Source organism: Rhinolophus ferrumequinum, assembly GCF_004115265.2.
Source record: "Rhinolophus ferrumequinum isolate MPI-CBG mRhiFer1 chromosome 15 unlocalized genomic scaffold, mRhiFer1_v1.p scaffold_54_arrow_ctg1_1, whole genome shotgun sequence".
Taxonomy (NCBI): Eukaryota; Metazoa; Chordata; class Mammalia; order Chiroptera; family Rhinolophidae; genus Rhinolophus; species Rhinolophus ferrumequinum.
In genome coordinates this window covers 18010981-18028812 of record NW_022680357.1, presented here as the reverse complement: position 1 = coordinate 18028812, position 17832 = coordinate 18010981, and the positions used below count along the sequence as shown (strand labels likewise).

The following is a 17832-nucleotide window of genomic DNA, read 5'->3' as shown; positions in this document are numbered from 1 at the left end:
TCTGTGGTGGAGCTTTCAGTGGCATCAGATTTCCATTTTTCAAGATTCTTAGCAAGCCTACCTGTAGCAGCTCCTCTCCCCTCTTCTGATTTGCTGTGGCGGGGAAACCAGATAGCCAAGCTTGTTGGAACTGTGGAAAGATAAGGTAGGTTGAGTGTGACACGTGACCTTTAAGTGTGCAGACTCCGAGACAGCGATTATAACTGTCCCGAGAACTTTCTCCTACTCCCTTATCCCAACTCTTACACTTGTTCCAGACAGAAGAGATGCGAGTAAACATCATACTTACTTAGAATTAACTACTTTTCCTGATTAACACATTGTAACAATAATTACACCTCCATATAGACTACTTGTGCCATATGATATTTTCATCACATTCTGTAAGTTATAGAAAAGAGCCCTGCGGCCTCCACACGCAGGCAGGTGGCACCGATCCAGCCTACAGGTGAGGGGATAGGCTGAGACGGGAAACCACCCCCACTGCCATGTCATGTAGACAGAGGAGCTGGGATTCAAACCCACATCTGCCTGTCTCCACATCCCTTGTTCTTTCTATTGACAGATTCTACTAGTCTCTCACTTAACAAACGTTTTCTATAAGAAATTTTGTTTACCTTTGAAACAAAAAAATCCAAGTTGTAGAATATAAGCTTGTTTATGTGGATTACATAAGCAGAGATGACTGTATAAACAGAACGGTAATAAATAATGTGCTGATTTTTATTGACACAGGACATCCTATACAGAAGATCAAAGTTTTTTCTCTTTTAGGGCAGAAAATCATACCCGATAGATTTTAACATGCAATAAAATGTCATTAACATGGTACTGAAAATGAGGAATTTTGTGTTCAGTAGGCTTTAATCTTCACATATGTATATTTTTACTAAAATTTTGAACATCCAAATTAAGAATAGGAAGTGTAATCTATTAGGATAAGCAATTCGGTAGTTAGACTAGTCTTTCAAATAACTCTTATCTATACATTAATTGAGATCCCATCAAGATTACTGTTTGTTAAAAAGCAGAAAGAATTTCTAACATTTTATATTTTACTATTTTAGAAAAGAATTATTCATTTTTTTAGAAAATAACTCTTCATATAACCTCATTTGGTGACATTTTGGATAAAAAGCTAACATGGCATACAAAAGAGGGGTTTACTATCGGAGACATTTGCAGCACACTGCCCAGAGAGTAACTCCCACTGGCCAGCTCAAAAACCATCGTCTTAAAAGGATTCTAAACGTGTACTTACTGTTCCCAGCCTGGTCGGCCAGCACCCGGACGAGCAGTATTTATTCTTACTGGACCTTGAAAACAAAATAAGCAAAAACAATGAGTAAATGGGAAATTGCATTTAAATAAAGTTAAAATTATTTTCTAAAGGGAAAGTTTAAGCCCAAATGATTTTACTCACCAGTCGTAGGGATCAACTGTCCGTGCAATAATGACTGTCCCAGTAAAGACGGGGTTCCAAGTACAGGCACCTGGTAACCCTTTAGGAAAAGACATGAATAAAAATAGTTTTAGAAACAGCTAACCCCCACCCCTAAACCAAAACAAAACCACCACCACCACCGCAGCAAAAACCCCCCAAACCAAAAATCTCTGCTGTAAAAAAAAAACAATCTCCCCATTTATAAGAAGCCGGTAAATCTTGCCTTCTCTTCCATAAGAGCAGTGATTGCAATCGAGGACGTTCCCTTTGAATGTTCAGATGCAAGGGCTGCAGCTGGCAGTATTTTACTATCAGAATCCCTAGAAAACAACAGTATTGATAATACATTAAAAAGCCATGGAGGATCACGGGTGAAAATCACATCTTGTTACTAACTCTGTTTATCCAGCGCTGGCATTAAGATGAGTTAAATCAAAGATGATAAACGCATCTGAGGAATGTGAGATGAGACTTTTGGAGAATTTTTCACACACAAGTGAAGAATAAAAGAACTTCCATAACAAGTACCATCTATGATGGCTCTGATAGAAATGAGTTCAATTGTAACAGTAAAGCTTGAAAAAAAGACCAAAGTGTGGAACCAAAAAAACACAGAGTAAGAGTCAATTCTCGCTCGAGCTCTATCATCGACCAAAGGGGTATCTCAGACGAGCCAATGGACTGGGCCTTATTCCCATGTTACTCAAATAAAAGGCTCAACTCCATCAGTGGGATTTCCTCCATCTACACGTAAAGGTCCCACTCCTGAAGATTTGGCTTCGGTGGTCTGGAACAGATCCCTGGCACCTATCTTTTAAAAGTCAGCTGAGTTTTTAAGAATTTATGAGCCACTGGACTACATGGTCCAAGGTCCCCTTCATTTCTGAAGTGGAGGATTTAAGCGAGTTTTCACTCTTTTCTACATAACTATGCTCCAAACAGTGACTGTTTCTCCTCTCCACCTCTACCGATGCCTTCTCCCTCCTCCACTGCTCCCCAATTCTCTTAGTTCTGCTCACATCTGCTCCACTGGGTACCAATCAGCTGCAGCGCTCCTAGAGTAGACAAGCCAGCACTGAATCAACCCGCACAGCTTTTGATCTTGGGATGCTTCACCGCGACGTCCTTTCGTAGAAGCCCCGCCTCACCGAGCACCGTGCTCCACAAGGACGCACAGGCTGCAGGTCACGCAAACAGCTGCTAAAGCACAACGGCGACTCACCGGAAAGGCCCGTCTGCCTTTTCTGAGTGGACCGATATGGAGACCGTAGCTGTGATGTCAGGTACAGGGGCTGGGGCAGAAGGTGGATTTCCAGGCACAGCGGGGGCCGAGGACGACTGATTAGAAGTTAAAGACGACAGAGAAGGGGCCGGGTGAGCCGAGGACGACGTCACTGGAATCATCAGGGGGTCCTGCTGTCTCGATATCGGCGATCTCATCAGGGGCTGCAGGTTCCGCTGAAGGAGTGGTCTCGGAGGGGGGATCGGGGGCGGCGGGGGGGGCAGCTGCTTCCGCAGTCTTTTCGTATAACCAGTTTCATTTTTGAAGTTATTCACAGCCTACGGACACCAAACAAAAATGTAGACGATGTAGTATTCACTCAAGTACAGTTAAATTAAAAGGTTAAAAAAGTTTTCATAAAGGGGTTATTACAAAAGGAATACAAAGATAGCTACCTGCCGTAAGAATTTATTGGCAATCAAAGCGTCAGGGGAGACATCATTCTGATGACAGGTTGGACAGGTATGATCATCTGATTCCAAGAGCGCTGTTCTTATACCTACATGTAAGACGTCAGACATTAACGAGAGCGAAGCACTCCTCGGTTCCATCGCTCTTCTCCAAACACATGACGCCCACCGTCTCTACTCTTAGATTCAGAAACTTAAAAGGAAAACCTCTCGCCTCATAGCAGCCTCCACTCTAACTTCTACCTTAAAAACGGAAGTCATGACTATAATTGAAACTAACATTAAAATTCCAAGAAAATGCACTCTTTCACAAATAACATTTCTCTTTGTCGAGCTAGTCGTTGGAGTGTTATAGGGAAAAGAACAGGAAAACTTGACGTGGCTTACATCGGGTTTTAAAAAAGCATCACGAGATAAGCGCACTACGACGCAGCAGCGTCCCTCAGACAGCTACACACGGCAGGCAGGGATCACATGCAATTCCAGACGGTCACTGACAGGCTCCCATGTGCCGGAAGGTCAGTACCGAGTGCTGTGCTCAATCCGAGACACAGGACCCAAAACACAGATTGACTCTTTCAACACTATCTTTAGAAATGAAAAAGGTGAGGACAGTGCCATTTTCAGATAATTCCATTTTCATCTGGGTGAGAAGGGACAAACTTAGGAAAAATGGCAGGAAAAAAAAGAAACCAAAGTGCTAATACAAATGATTAGAAAAGTCACAAGTGACCACATGGCAGGTGTTGGGTAATGTGTCTACAGAGACCTTGACTACACGTAGGAATTTTAGAACACAGCCGTCCCTCCTTATCGCGGGAGGCAGAGGAGTGGGGGAACATGTTCCAACACCCGCAGTGGACGCCTGAAACCGTGGACAGTGCTGAGCCCTACGTCTGTTTTTCCTATATACACACACGCCCCTTTTCACGTACAGGAAGCACCTCCCGGCTTCTCTCGGGCGTATCCCAATTGCCAGCATCACTACTCGTGCTTTGGGGCCATCGTTAAGGAAAATCAGGGGGACTTGTACACAAGCGATACTGTGACAGTTGATCTGATAACCAAGACGGCTGCTAAGTGACTAAGGGCAGGCCGTGCACACAGTGTGGACACAGGGGCAAAGCGTGAGTCATGTTTGCAACAGTACAAAACTGGCATGAGATTTCAACACAGTGCTCAGAAGGGCACACAATTTACAACTTACAAATTGCTTATTTCTGGAAACTTGAATATTTTTGAACCATGGTCAACCAAGGGTCACTGAAACTATGGAAAGCAAAACCATGCATGGGTGGGGGGGACTACTTACTGTAAGCTATTTCTCACAATCTAGGACTTAGCCGTTATTTAAAAATATTTCCAGAATATCTAAGGCCCCAAAGGCTTTTAAAATTCTGTATACCATTTAAAAATTAGTATAGGAAACAAAAACCCTACATTTTTTTTTCTTTTTTAAACGCTACACTTTATAAAACCTCATTGGAGTCACCCTGATGAAAGTATAGGAGGGGTCTATTCTAATAGCGCAGAGGACAGAGGCTTTTTTTTTTTTAAAAGCAGCAACAAAAACAGAGTTCTTCCCATTAAATGCTCTATCATCACCAGTTCATATTTTATTATTAAAGTACACCACGTTCCTAGTAGCCTTTCCAAGTAAAAGAGCCAAGCCTTGAACAACTTGGGTTTGAAATGCACGGGTCCACTTAGATGTGATTTCCTCCAATAAACACGCGTATGTAAATGTATGCGCTTCTTTACGATCTTAGTAACAGTTGCTGTTCTCTAGCTGACTTGATTGTCACAATATCGTCTGCCACACACATACCATGCAAAACATGTGCTCATCGACTATCTACGTTACTGGTAAGCCTTACAGGCAGCCGCAGGCTATCAATCGTTACGTTTTGGGGGAGTCAAATGTTATACGTGGATTTTTGTGGGGTGGGAGTCGGCACCCCAAAGCCTGCGTTGTTCAAGGGTCGGCCGCACACATATGGGATAGTTCGCGTGGCTTACATTCATCACAGTAGCTGTTCCCACAGCAGGGGATGACGACGGCATCCGTCATGATGTCCTTGCATATGAGACACAACAGCTCATCCGGAATAGGGTCGTCTTCCTCGGAGGAAGACGACGGCTCCTCTGGTAAGAAAGGTGGTTTTTCTTTCTTCCCAATTGCATATGCTTCTCTGCAAGAGAAGGTTGGAGCGTTTTAACACTGCTAAGAAGGCCGAGTGTTTCCAAGACATTCTCATCGTCTACTGCACCATAGTGGGAACACTCAACACTGAGCACAGGGCCGGAAGTTACCATCAGCTGACACAAGTGTACGACCCTCCACAACAAGGGTGCAATCACCAGCACCCTCCTCTCTCTAAACAAAGACATAAAACAAACCCCTCAACAAATATAACAAAACGAAACAAAGGAACGCTATAAAAGTGGCTAAAAGGAGCTTAGAATTCCTAAGCCCAGGAACAAGGGCCAGAAAGGTAAGCGCCTGCCACCAAGTTCTAGTCCAGTGACAGAGACAGGGTTTGAACTCAGACACGGCAACACCCCCTTCACATTTTTCCTGCCCTCCCATGTTTCCTGGGGGGACAAAAATTCCCTTCCATAGTCTAACAGGCTTTGCTCAACACCTGGGAAGGTAGCAGAGCGAATGACATAATATGGGAAACTAAACTCGGTACGACTGAGGGGAAATGTCACCAGGCAGATTCAGACTTCAAAACCAGTGCTCTAATGATGAATTAGGATCTTAAATGACAGGTTTCTCTATTTATAGTCAATTTTTGCGTAAATGATTAGAATACGTGTTACAAAAACTTAAAGTAACACCTCATTAGACATTTGGGTCCATTTTTGGTACAAATGCATTTTGCAGAAATGCTGCGTATTAAACATATTGAACATAAGGACACCGACTGTGCTTCCCACACCCCCCTCTCTGTAAGCAGGCCGAGCTGTGACAGGCTCCCCAGGGAAGGACTTGCACGGCCCCGAGGCCCAGTGCCGACGCCAGAGCCGGACAGCGCGGGTACCTGAGGCAGGTTATTTGTGCTGCAGGTGCTCCACAGACATCACCACGACTCCAGAAATAAGTGTCAATTTGCTTATGCCCCACCGTTCCCAATTTGTGAAAGAGGAGTCTCCCACTGCCCAAAAGAGAGAAAAGAAAACAAAAAAGAGGAGGAGAGAGGATAGAAAAAGAAACAGAAGAAGAGTCTGAGTCGCGTATCAGTGGTGTAGGTGGAGAGGGTGAGGTTTCATTTAAAATATTCAGCTCCCATTTCCCCAGCATTTGCTGTGTGTTTGGCACAAATGGGCTTTTTGTATTTCAGCATTCAAAAGCAATGAAGTTAATTATCAGTGAGGGTTCACCGGTCAGGCTAATTTTTCCAACACAAATTTCTATTTACATTATTATATTAAGATACAGCGGTCTGCTCTTATATTGTGTCTGTAAAAATCATCAATTTCAACCTGAAATTGTTTGGAAGGAAGCATGTCTGAAACGTCTGAATCCGAAGGAGGCTAACGGCACACTGTGCTAGGATGGACCACAGAAACACAAGATGGGCACCGACAGGGGTGAAGGTGACAAGGCGAGTAAGGGGCGTTTAGGGGAACAGTGGTTCTTATCTGTGAGCTACAACAAGGTACAGCCTGCAACACATACTCCAAGACAGTGAAGCTGCTCCACATGGCCCCGCAGCGCAGCCGGCTCAGACACTGCCTTCCTGCCGCACACAAGCAGCTGGGGAAACGGTGCTTGTGTAGTTTGTTTGGGCACTGACAACACGGGCAGCTAGCCTCTCAACTGATGCTTCTCGAGGTAACATCACAGTCTCTGAAGGACTTGTTAAAAATGCAGCTAAGGGTGCTGTCACATAGCCTCTGAATCCAACACTGGGGGTGGGGGGGCACCAGCCCCCTTAACACACTCTGTAAGACATTCTTCTTCTCTATAGAGAACCAAGAACACTTGGCATATCCTGTTGTACGTGAGCTCACGACTGCTGAGGGTAACAACGAAGGTACAAAGACGTATCAGTAAGAGCAGATAAAATGGGGAGCGTCTGGTTTTCATGTCTACCTAGTTCACTAAAAATTGGCTCCTAAAATAAAATCTGAACACATGTTAAAAATAAGCATTCAAGTATGGCTTACAGTGCTACAGACAGTCTGAACCAACGGCTTAGAAAACCAACCGGACTTCAGACTCTTAAGACTTCACACAGACTCTTATGCCTCAGCTCAGTACTTCATCTCTTCTGGGCACTTAAATATGTCCGAATATCTTGCACCTTTTATTCTTAAGTCTCGTTTCTCAAAATGATTAAGATATTCGCCTTGTTCACTTACAAAGTGCAAGCAGCATGTGAGATTATGTGGGAGTATGGATGTGAACGAGGAAGAAAGCAGGGAATGACAGAAAAAGAAAAACTTAGACTACGAGGGGATGGCCCTCACTGAGAACCCAAGTCCCCAAATCCACTGAAATTTGCTTTCAATGGAGCAGACTGCAGCCTCTCACTCACAACACAGAAGTCGCCACGTTACAAGCCCGAGAGTAAATGAGACACGATGACGCGGTCCCCACGGGTCACTCCGCCACCGAGCACTTACGCGTCGATAGTCGGTATTGCGTACTTCCCCGTGTTGGTGAGCATGGCCCCCTTCATGTTCGGATCCTTCACTTCCATCATAAAACTCCGGGGAATCCCAGTACTCTTTTTAATCCTAGGACCAGATTCAAAGTTCTTATCCTACGGGAGGGGGAGGGAGAGAAGCAGCAGTTACCGACCGTCGTTTCGCGTCAGCCACGCGCAGCGTGCCCTAACCGCCTATGACATCTAGACTGCGTGACACACACCACCTCCTTTCAGCCCACAGCAGCCACGTGTGTGAGCCCAGTGCTACCACCGTCTCCACGCCACAAGGAAAAGCAAAGGCTTGGAGAAATCAGCCACTAAGCACAGAACCAGCAACGGCCTAGAGCCTGGCAGTTTGGCTCCAGAGGCTGTGGTCACTCGCCACTGGACGAGAGAAGGCAGGACTGACTAAGAAAAGTAAGACGGCTGATAGGTTACTGTAAGAGCAGTAAGGCTGCCATACTTTGTACTGTGGACTTACCCCATTTGTCGGGCAGTTCTTAATATAGTGGCCGGGTTTACCGCAACGGAAGCAGGTGTAAGATGGAGGCGGCGGGCCGAGGGGTTTCTTCATGTAACTGCAAGGGAGGAAACGTTACATGTACACAGAGACTTGGGAGAAAACAAGGCTTCTGATGGGGGGGGCAATGCACCCCAAAGGCCCTACTAGTATAACATGCTTATGGACTTACTTGATTGGGTCGTATTCATGGCCAGATTGCGACATCATCGCTTTAATTTTATCTTCTTCAGAAGCATTGGCTTCAGCCAGATTGGCGGTCTGTTTAACAGGTAATTATTTGACACACACATTAGAAACACAGTTAAGAGCACACAGCCAAAGACAACACCACTCATCCTGCAAAGAGCAGTAGCTAACCTGGCATCAAAACAGCTATTTACAGGTACAGGCATATAACCTAGAAAGAGGCCCTGGGAGTTCCTTAGGTGTCTGCGTTGTCTGCGGGGCTGAGAAAAGTCTTTCTGGGGGGCACTCAAACCTTAGACCCTGTTTGTACCTTGTGTGAAGATTTGTATACGACTCCCCTAAGAGTTAAAAGCTGAGATTACGTGAGGAGAGAAACACTTGATGTTTTCCAACCTTAAAAATAACTCAAGTGTCACTGCATCAAGACTGTAATTTATGCTTACACCTTAGAGGTAGGGTTGGGGGGTACAATAACTGAACACATTGTGTACCAGGTGTTAAAAACCACAAGGCTTAGGGAGCGGTGTCAGTTTCAAATTAAGTGCGAAGCACATGCACTGAGTGTTCATTATTTTAAATCCCACTCTCCAAAGTTTTATGGACTTTGTCTTTAAGGCACACACAACAGTCTAGATATAAGCAGGGTCTAAGGGAGTGAGTCCTAATACCTCGAATCTTCAAGCATCTAGCACTCATATCAGCCACTCACTGAGGTTTCTCTTTACATTCATCCACAAAACAAGCAACCAGTTTTAACGTTTTATTGTCATTTTATATACAAAGAAGGCTTAACATTAACAGAGCTTAGAACAACAGCAACATTTACAGAAAACTGGATTACAGATGTTGAACAACTAATTTGTTTGAACCCAAACATTAATTTACAAATAGCTGGGGGAAAAAACCCCCCCTCCCCCCGCAAACCTCCAAAGCTCCCGCTGCTTCCACAAAGCAACCACGGTGGGACCAAGGTCCTCACAGCACATACAGTTCACACAGTGAACTAGAAACCGCTGAAGAGGGCACCTCTGTGCCAACCCATCTGCGTTAGGAAACTAGGAGAGGATGCTTTTAGCCTGCTGTATGCTTTAGAGTCGTTGGCTGTAATGCTTCGTTTTCCCAGGACAGGCACTTAAAAGCTGCATTTGTTACTAGGACACTTTGGGGCACAGTCTAGTGGAGAGGGCACAACCTGTAACAGCCAAGGAAGGAAAAAATGGGCACAGCACTAATGGGAAACCCATCAACTCATTCATCTCGGTTGCTTACGTGCTTTTACATTTCTGACAGGAGGGAAAAAAGGCTTCTGGGAAACTTCCTTCTTGGCCCTCAAAAATCTGCCTGTTCTGTAATATTTGCTTTTTTTTTTTAAAGGCACGATTTGCAAGCTAAACTTATTCTTTTAAAAACTAATCCATCACTCGTGCTTTCCCAAACAATAAGTACACATTGTTGAGCAGAAAATGCAAGCAATCTTATAGCAAACACGGCATATACAGTGATTTCAGGAAGTGACAATCTGCCCTCTGCCAGACACACACATGGTATATTCCTGCAAACAGCTTTACACATTACATAATTCATGTAGTCTGTGTTCAAACAAATTAGGTTGTTTAAAACTTCTTCTAATGCAGACAGACTACAAGTCTAGAGCATAAAAAAGCAATTGTATCACATTTAAAATGTTGACCATCATGGGTTCAATTCAAATAGTGAAGCAAGAACCATGCAATCGTCCATGTAAAGGAAAGCTGCTACTTGGCTGCTTAAAGGAAGTCCACATAATTTACAGCCAAAACCAGGGAATTCCTCCAGAACTCTGTTTCCAATGTATAATTAAACAAAATGTATGAGGGGGAAAAAACGAGTAAGTGTAGCTTCCTGTGTTTCTTCTGTCTTGAAGATGAAAACACTCCAACATTATGGGGAGGCTGACAAAATACTCCCCCTATCTTCTCACAACCGCACCTACTCTTCACAGGACAGTAATAATATGTACAATGCTTCTGCAAAATATCTCCTCCCCCACCCGGTTCAAAACAACGGTTCCACGTAAAAAAAAAATACAATGTTAGAAAAAGAATGCATATTTTCAAGAATATATGTATATATACCTTTGTGAGCTGGGCCAGAGAAATAGACGCAGAAGAGGCATCAATCTGTTCACAAAAGATTAAACACACATTCAAGTTCCACACTGAAAACATCTGTGAGTGATCACTTAGTCCCTACTGCCACTTAATGTTCAAACAGCGGGCATTTTTAGTTTCCTAAAGAATGTTTTTCAAGCTGACCTCCCTCATCTTTCCCTACGTATTTCACTTACAGTAACAAGGCTAACAGCTAGCTGAGGGGACGCCATCACACGGAGGCAGCGGGGGACGAGGCTGTCACCCAGGCACTCGGCTCCGAGTGGGGACCGAATGCGAGTCCTGTGTCTGTCTGTCTGTCTGTCTGTCTGTCTGTCAGAGGTCTCTAAATGTGATGCTGCCGAAGACAATGGGCAGGAAGAGCGAAAGGAAGAAATCCATGGCGCCTGGAAGGCCCGTGCGTCTAATACTGGAAACAAGCAGCTCTTTAAAGGCTCAGATAATCGCCTTCGTAAAAGAATTCCCACCAAAATGGCACTGGTTTTCTTTTTTTTTTGAACATGGATTGCTCAGTCTGAGTAAATCTGTTTCTTCTCCCATACAGAGTAACAGAAGCTTCTTACCAAAGAAAGCACAGCTTTTTCAAGGCAAGGCTGTTAAGCCAAACAAAAGGGGGAACAGCAGGTACCCTGGGGCAGGGCAAACGGGGCCGGTACACGGGAGATGACTTCAGTTTGTGGAGAACACAATGTTCATCAAACGGAGCAAGTATTATATACGAAGGATGTGAGGGCTTAAAACAAATGTGGTTGTACATGTGACATTCTTAAATTCTTCATTGTTTGGTCTCCTGACACGGCCTTAAGGTTTTGAAAAAGTGTGTATGTGTGTATACACGTACGCACACACGTACACGTCGTTAGCATGGAACTGAAGCCACGACTTCCCTGGAAGTGTACCAACATGAAAACGTTATTAGCTTCCCATGTAGGAAGGGGGCTGCTTATTCAACATATTGTAAAATGTCTCATGCATTGGTGGGCAGAATGCTTATTTCAAATGGAGAGAATGTAACAAGATGTCTGCACCAAAGAAGAAAAACACAAAGGCGTGAGTCTTCATCAGGTATTTCCCAAGCAGTCCAGAGAACTAAGAGTATTAAATTAAAAGCAGCATGACTTAAGAGTCCCAAATAGAAATGGAACAAGTTTCAATGTGGAGTTCTTAGCAGTTCTCACCTCAGGAGGAATTCAATAAATGCAAATAAAAATCATGTTGGCTAAATTTAGAATGCCTCTTATAAGTATCTTCAGGTTTTAAAAGTTAGTTTGACGGATATTATTACCGGGATGCTTATTTAAACAAAATGCTCTCAGCTGCAGAGGAGGGAGTCGAGTTCATAATGCCTTCATCCCACAGTCCTAATACGTAACCATATAACCCACCAAGCGCTTCTCACTCTTGCCCAGCTGGGTCGTTTTCCTTAGAGAGCTAATCTCCAGGGGTAAATAACATGTTTTTGAAAGGATATATGATATCCTATTTTTATCCAGAATAAATTCTGATCTATTCAATCTATTTTGAAGAGGGTTACGGTTTACATCAACCAGGAATTGTTTGAACTGAAGTAACAAGAACTGAGTCAATTGCTGTCAACCCTCATCCATGCTGTTTCTGACCAATGAGACAAATTGACAGCCTTTAAAAACAGTCTATTACTATCTAGAATATGACACTGATCATTTCCTTAGAAAGCAATCAGTTATATTAACTTTCTTAAGGCTGGAACCAAAAAACTAAACTCTCTGCCCTTCCCACTATCCCTGAAAATGTAGCTGGTTTCTCTGTTCTCATGCCAGGCTTTCTAGACTTGGCTTTTTACGTTTTTGCCAACTTGCAATCAGTCATCGTATATTTATTGAGTTGAAAGTGGTTTCAGATAGTCAATGACAACTAAATCACCATAGCACCTAAATACCTTTTTCCCCACCAAATAATCACCATAGCACCTAAATACCTTAAAATCCACAAGGAAGTCAAATTTACCACAAATTTACAAGGGCATAACAATTGTTTTCTACATATAGCAAGGCACTAAGAACTACGTAAAAAATGCTGACAGGGAATGGTGTAAAAATGACTAGAAACTTATATGTACTAAACAGCAATAAATACAGTAACTCTCAGATTACTATTGATAAAAAAAAAAAATCATTCACTACATTAAAAAAAGGCAGTCTTCACAACAACTGACCAATGCTCACTGTAGTTGTGGTCTTGCTTCCAGGAGCAAGAATCTGGACTCTTCTGTGCCAGATATTCTTGCTTGAAATTAAAGGGTCCTACACAGTGCAATTCTGAGGTTCAGTTAGGAGGAAGGTCACCTAGCTCGGAGCCCCAGCGTGGAAGGACGATTAAGCGCAAAGCTGAGGGTGCACACAGCACAGCCATCCTGATTTGGCCAAGTTACCAAAAATGTACACACATCCACTTTCACTAATCAGAACTGAAAATCTGGTTTAGCGATTCCATCTTACTTGGTTTTTGTGAATGTGTACAATCCACGTGACTCTTAAGTCTCCCAAGGTGGGCACAAATGACACTTGATGAATCCCTTCTCTCTCATCCCAAGTCAGCAAATAGGCCAAGCAAATAAACAATGGGGATATTAAGTTATCTAATGTCTCCATTTCAGATAATTCTACCTAAAAATTAAAGCCATTGGAAAGCACTAAAAGAAAAAAAAGAAAAAAAAAAAAACGAAAAGAAAAAGAAAAAAACTAAATAAGCGTAAAATAAACTGCTTCTTATAAGTGTAATACAGACATGCCAGGGAACACACAAGGCTAAAAGAATGGTAACTTTATTTATGAACATGTGATTTGTGTTTATACACATGCTAATAAACAAAAAGGAAATAACTGTTTTCAAGAAATAAAACTTCATCTGAATTAGTTTAAATACTATATAAAATGTACTTTATACAAAACGTGTCACATTAACTACTACAGTCACCAGGGTAGTAAATCTATTTTGTGCTAGCATTTGGATACATAAAAATCAGTTTTAAACCAATCACCAGCAAAACAGAAATTTGGACAGTTTTTACAGCATTATGCCTTAAAAAAAGAAAAAACAAAAACAAAAACCCACGTACCCCGAAAGAGGGAAAAAAAACCAAACCAACCCCAAACACTAAGAGTTCTGAATCCTATATTTAGTTCCATGGGAACTAAAAGCCATTTACTTTAGAGAACAAGTCCAAAGTTCAGATATTCTATGTTATCGTGTTTAAGATCCAATGATCCAAGGTTAGTGAAATGCCTGGTACACAATTAAAGATCAGTAGTATTTAAAAAGGATAAAGTGAAACAGCAAGCAATACCCTTGAACTCTAAACCAAGATTTCAGACATCTTGTATTGTGTACAAATCAAGCCTGAGCAGTCAAATGTGCAGAGAACATCAAGTTTACAGAACCGATGGCTGCAGACCGGTGCTCAGAAACACACGGCTCACGCCACACCTGAGGAACGCTCCACTACCCCTTACTTGACAGCACAAGGTCAAAATGGCATCACACTTAAGGTTAATCTGTGATTAAAGTCAGGATGGCACCCTGGTGAAGGGGAGTGGTCTTTGATAAAGCTACAGCTTTCAATGAGCTTACAATAAACGCAGCATTCTAACCCCTTAGGAGAAAGGGAAGTATTTTAATTTGGACAAGTAAGCAGACTAGAATGGAAGACCTTGCATTAAAATTTGAAAACAATGTACTCAATTATATAAAATCAAGAAGACATTGATATACTGTGGGGGGCCCGATTTCGGGTTTCACTTTATAGTATGGGTATAAACAGAGAATAGAGCTCAAAATTGCCAAATAAAACAAAACGAAATAATACAGCTGCATCAATGGTCTCTGGAAAGCTCTCTTCTATGAGGGCTCTGGACTTGGAGAAAGCATCAAACTTTCCCATGAGCTTCACATGTTGCTAATGCGCTGTTCAAAGCCATTCATTAGGCAGAAAAAAAAAATCTAACGAAAACTAAGTGATACAACGTGAAAATGGCAAAATATACACTCCAAACATTTTTTATTGCAAGAAACAAAAAGCACACAACAGCCTGTATGTACATACATACAAAATACTAACTACAGACAGACAGATGTAGAACATGTTATCATGTTCATTACTGCAGAACCTGCATGATCTAGAAGGATCGTACATTAACTGTAGAACAGTGTCATACAGGAGCGCTAGCATAGTGAATACGGAACAGTGTTGTCTGGGCACAAATTACCCATTTCTACAAAAACGTGTGCAAATTATGCCACATATCCAGATTCAACTGAGCTGTCATCAACATACATTTGTTTTTTTTACAATATGCACTATGATCGTTTGGGTATTAAGTTCTAAAGTGATTCACTTCACTCTGCTACATTATAAAGGTAAGAGCAATGTGTAGAAAAAGGGTGAGATTGTGTTTTTACATACTGCTTTTGAAGTTCCCATCACTGGTTCAGTTCGACTTCTAAAAAACAAACAAAAACAAAAGTAACATTAGCTCAACGAGCAGCTATTTAGGAATTTTTGTGCTAAAAAGTCTTTAATACAAGGACATTTGAGATCTTGCTCCCCAGAATCTGTTGTCAGTTTGGCTCAAATAAACTCTTATAAAAATAAAAAAATAAAAATAAGCAACCTTAATACAGATCTCCAATTACACATTTACAGGACAATTTTACTTTTGCACAAAGATTTAAAAATAGCCAATTTCCAAACTAATGAATATACCACACTTTGATGCATTTGTGGTTAAAAACAAAACAAAACCCATCCTGGGTAATTCTAGAACCGGTGTTCCTTGCTATTACAATAAATGTTTTCTGAAAAGGCAGTATAAGGATTTTGTTATGTTAAGAAACTTTGTGGCTATTTCTTTCTTAACAGACCAAACAATTAAATTATATTATCCCTCAGTTTTTAAATAGGTACAGATGTAAAATTTCATGCATGCGATTTTCTCAAAGCGAGACCACTGTTAACATTTATAATTTGAATCCCAGAGAAATCGCTGCACTCCAAAAGCTGAATTTCAAATCCAGAAAAACAGGCTGATAATTTTTTTAAATTTGAATATTTTATTGATATTGACGCTGCTTTTAAATTTATGCACTATTCGATAGTTGTTTTAATTTTTTAAAAAGTTTCAGAACAATGATCAAAGATTAAACAAGAATTCTAATCAGAAAAATAATGCAACATAGTCTGACAGTATTTTAGTAAAAAGAATGAGTTAAATGGTTATGGAGAACTGGAAAAAACTGATTTATAAAAGAACATACAAATAAGCACAAGAAATTCCTTTAAAAGTCCACACAGGAAACAGGCCAGGGGTTGAGTTGCTAAATATAGTCTTTAAGTGCTGAGTTTGAAGTTTATACTATCTTGACCTTAGAGAAATGTTAGATTGCACCTGAAAGGAGTTCCTAAGTTTGTGCATGATTTAGAGGTCCTGAGATAAATATGAAGGTTTCATTTTCTACTGTTTGCTCAACAAACTCAGAGCCATTTTATGAGGCAAATATATTCCAATGGAAATCATACACAGAGTGAATTAACAGGCAATTCTATAAGAGGCAACTTATTTTCCACATACTTCAAATAATTCCCCAAGAGTTTCTGAAAATCACAAAATCTACTGAAACTGAATGCTTTAAAAGGCACTTGGTAAATTAAAGTGTAATTTCACACTAGATTGTAGGAATTAATTTTTCCCTTATAATTTAAAATTACGTTAAGTTAAAAAGCACATGGTTTGCTTGGTACTTACAGCAAAAAAAAAAAAAGGACTCAGCTTTTTAAGTTGTTACTGTACAGAAGCTATGACACAAAAGGACCTTAACAGTTGGAACCTAATTTTACAGAAAATGAGATACTCTTAGAACGAATACCTGCCTACAGGAGGTAAACTCTAAGAAACGACTCTACCTCAATTCCAAGAATACACTCCATTTCCTAGGTCCAGCAAATTCCAGTTTTTCATTAACCAGAAGCAGAATTTCCCAAAAACTCAAATAAGGTTACGTAACTTCTAGGGGGAAATCACTACCCTTTAACTAGGCCAGACTGCTCTCCTTTTAACATATTATAATTCTGTTATCACGTTAAAATTGCAAGAAAGCAGGGCAAGTTAAAGATATGTCCATTCTGCTCCTTTACTGAATTTGTTAAGCTCTAGACTAGTCCTAAGATACTGCTGTTTTCTTACTCCAATAAAGGCCGTTTAATTCTTGCAACTCTCTAGAGTACTCACACCCCTATTTTACTGAGGCACAGACTTTGGGTAACTTACCCAAAGTCTCACAACTGGTGTGAAGCGGGAAGTGGAGTGGAATCTACGTCTGACGCCAGTGTCTGGGCTCGTAAACCCTATAAACTCTGTAGCCTTCTTCCAACATAAGCCCCTTATTAAAGGGGAGCAAATGTCAGCATCACTGAATACTCTTGAGGCTGCCTGAATATTCAGGACAGACCTCTTAAGACACTGACATACGTTTTTTTTAACAGTAGGGGGGAGAAGGTGTATAGGCAAATAAAAACAAAAGAAGGGTCCAGAAGCATCTGCTCACTATTTGAACATCATTTTCTCATCTTTCTAAGTATGACCTACATAGAGCCAGAGTTCTTCCTAGTAGCTCTTCCTTCTAACTACAGGTTAAGAACTGGGGGAAGAAATCAGGAAAAAAACCCACCCCATCCTCACGGTTTTAAAGATTCATAAGATATATTCATTCGGGTAATGAGTTCAGTTCTAACACCCACTTGTCCTCTCTCTCTCTCACACACACAGGTCGATTTTGAGAAGCTCAACATGAAATGCGATGCATACTTACATAACATACGTCTTGCTTGTAGATTTAACGCCTCCAATAGGAATCCTTCTAACAATCACAGATGAATTCTTAGGGATTAGAGCACTGTCATCTGTATATTCTGTAAATAAAACAGCAGAGTTGGATTTCCATTTGGGATTTGGGTAAGTCATCGTCCTCAAGAATGAGAGAACTTCAGCCAAACATGAATTTTATGGGAAATGAACTGAAATAGGAAAGAGCATTAAGAACTACACGTGCTCTGCATCTAGCTCACACTGTCGAAACAACTGCCTTCTCTTCAAAGGGCACCAAGGAGTGTCAGCTGGTCCTTGGCTCTTGGCACCTCCACTT

The 17832-nt window shown here is 41.5% G+C and overlaps 1 protein-coding gene across 2 annotated transcripts in view; it reads right to left on the bottom strand.

Moving 5' to 3' along the window:
* Positions 1-17832, bottom strand: part of RBBP6 (RB binding protein 6, ubiquitin ligase) — a 30015-nt gene that overhangs the window by 6769 nt on the left and 5414 nt on the right. For both annotated transcript variants that reach the window (XM_033101943.1, XM_033101945.1), the window contains exons 2-14: positions 17500-17599; positions 15098-15134; positions 10621-10665; positions 8490-8578; positions 8279-8375; positions 7772-7911; positions 5156-5328; positions 3122-3225; positions 2667-3004; positions 1668-1764; positions 1424-1502; positions 1262-1316; positions 62-130 (exon numbers count right to left, since the gene is read on the bottom strand). In XM_033101943.1, coding sequence (XP_032957834.1) covers positions 62-130; positions 1262-1316; positions 1424-1502; positions 1668-1764; positions 2667-3004; positions 3122-3225; positions 5156-5328; positions 7772-7911; positions 8279-8375; positions 8490-8578; positions 10621-10665; positions 15098-15134; positions 17500-17599 — 1423 coding nt within the window. The remainder of the gene's footprint in view (positions 1-61; positions 131-1261; positions 1317-1423; positions 1503-1667; positions 1765-2666; positions 3005-3121; positions 3226-5155; positions 5329-7771; positions 7912-8278; positions 8376-8489; positions 8579-10620; positions 10666-15097; positions 15135-17499; positions 17600-17832) is intronic.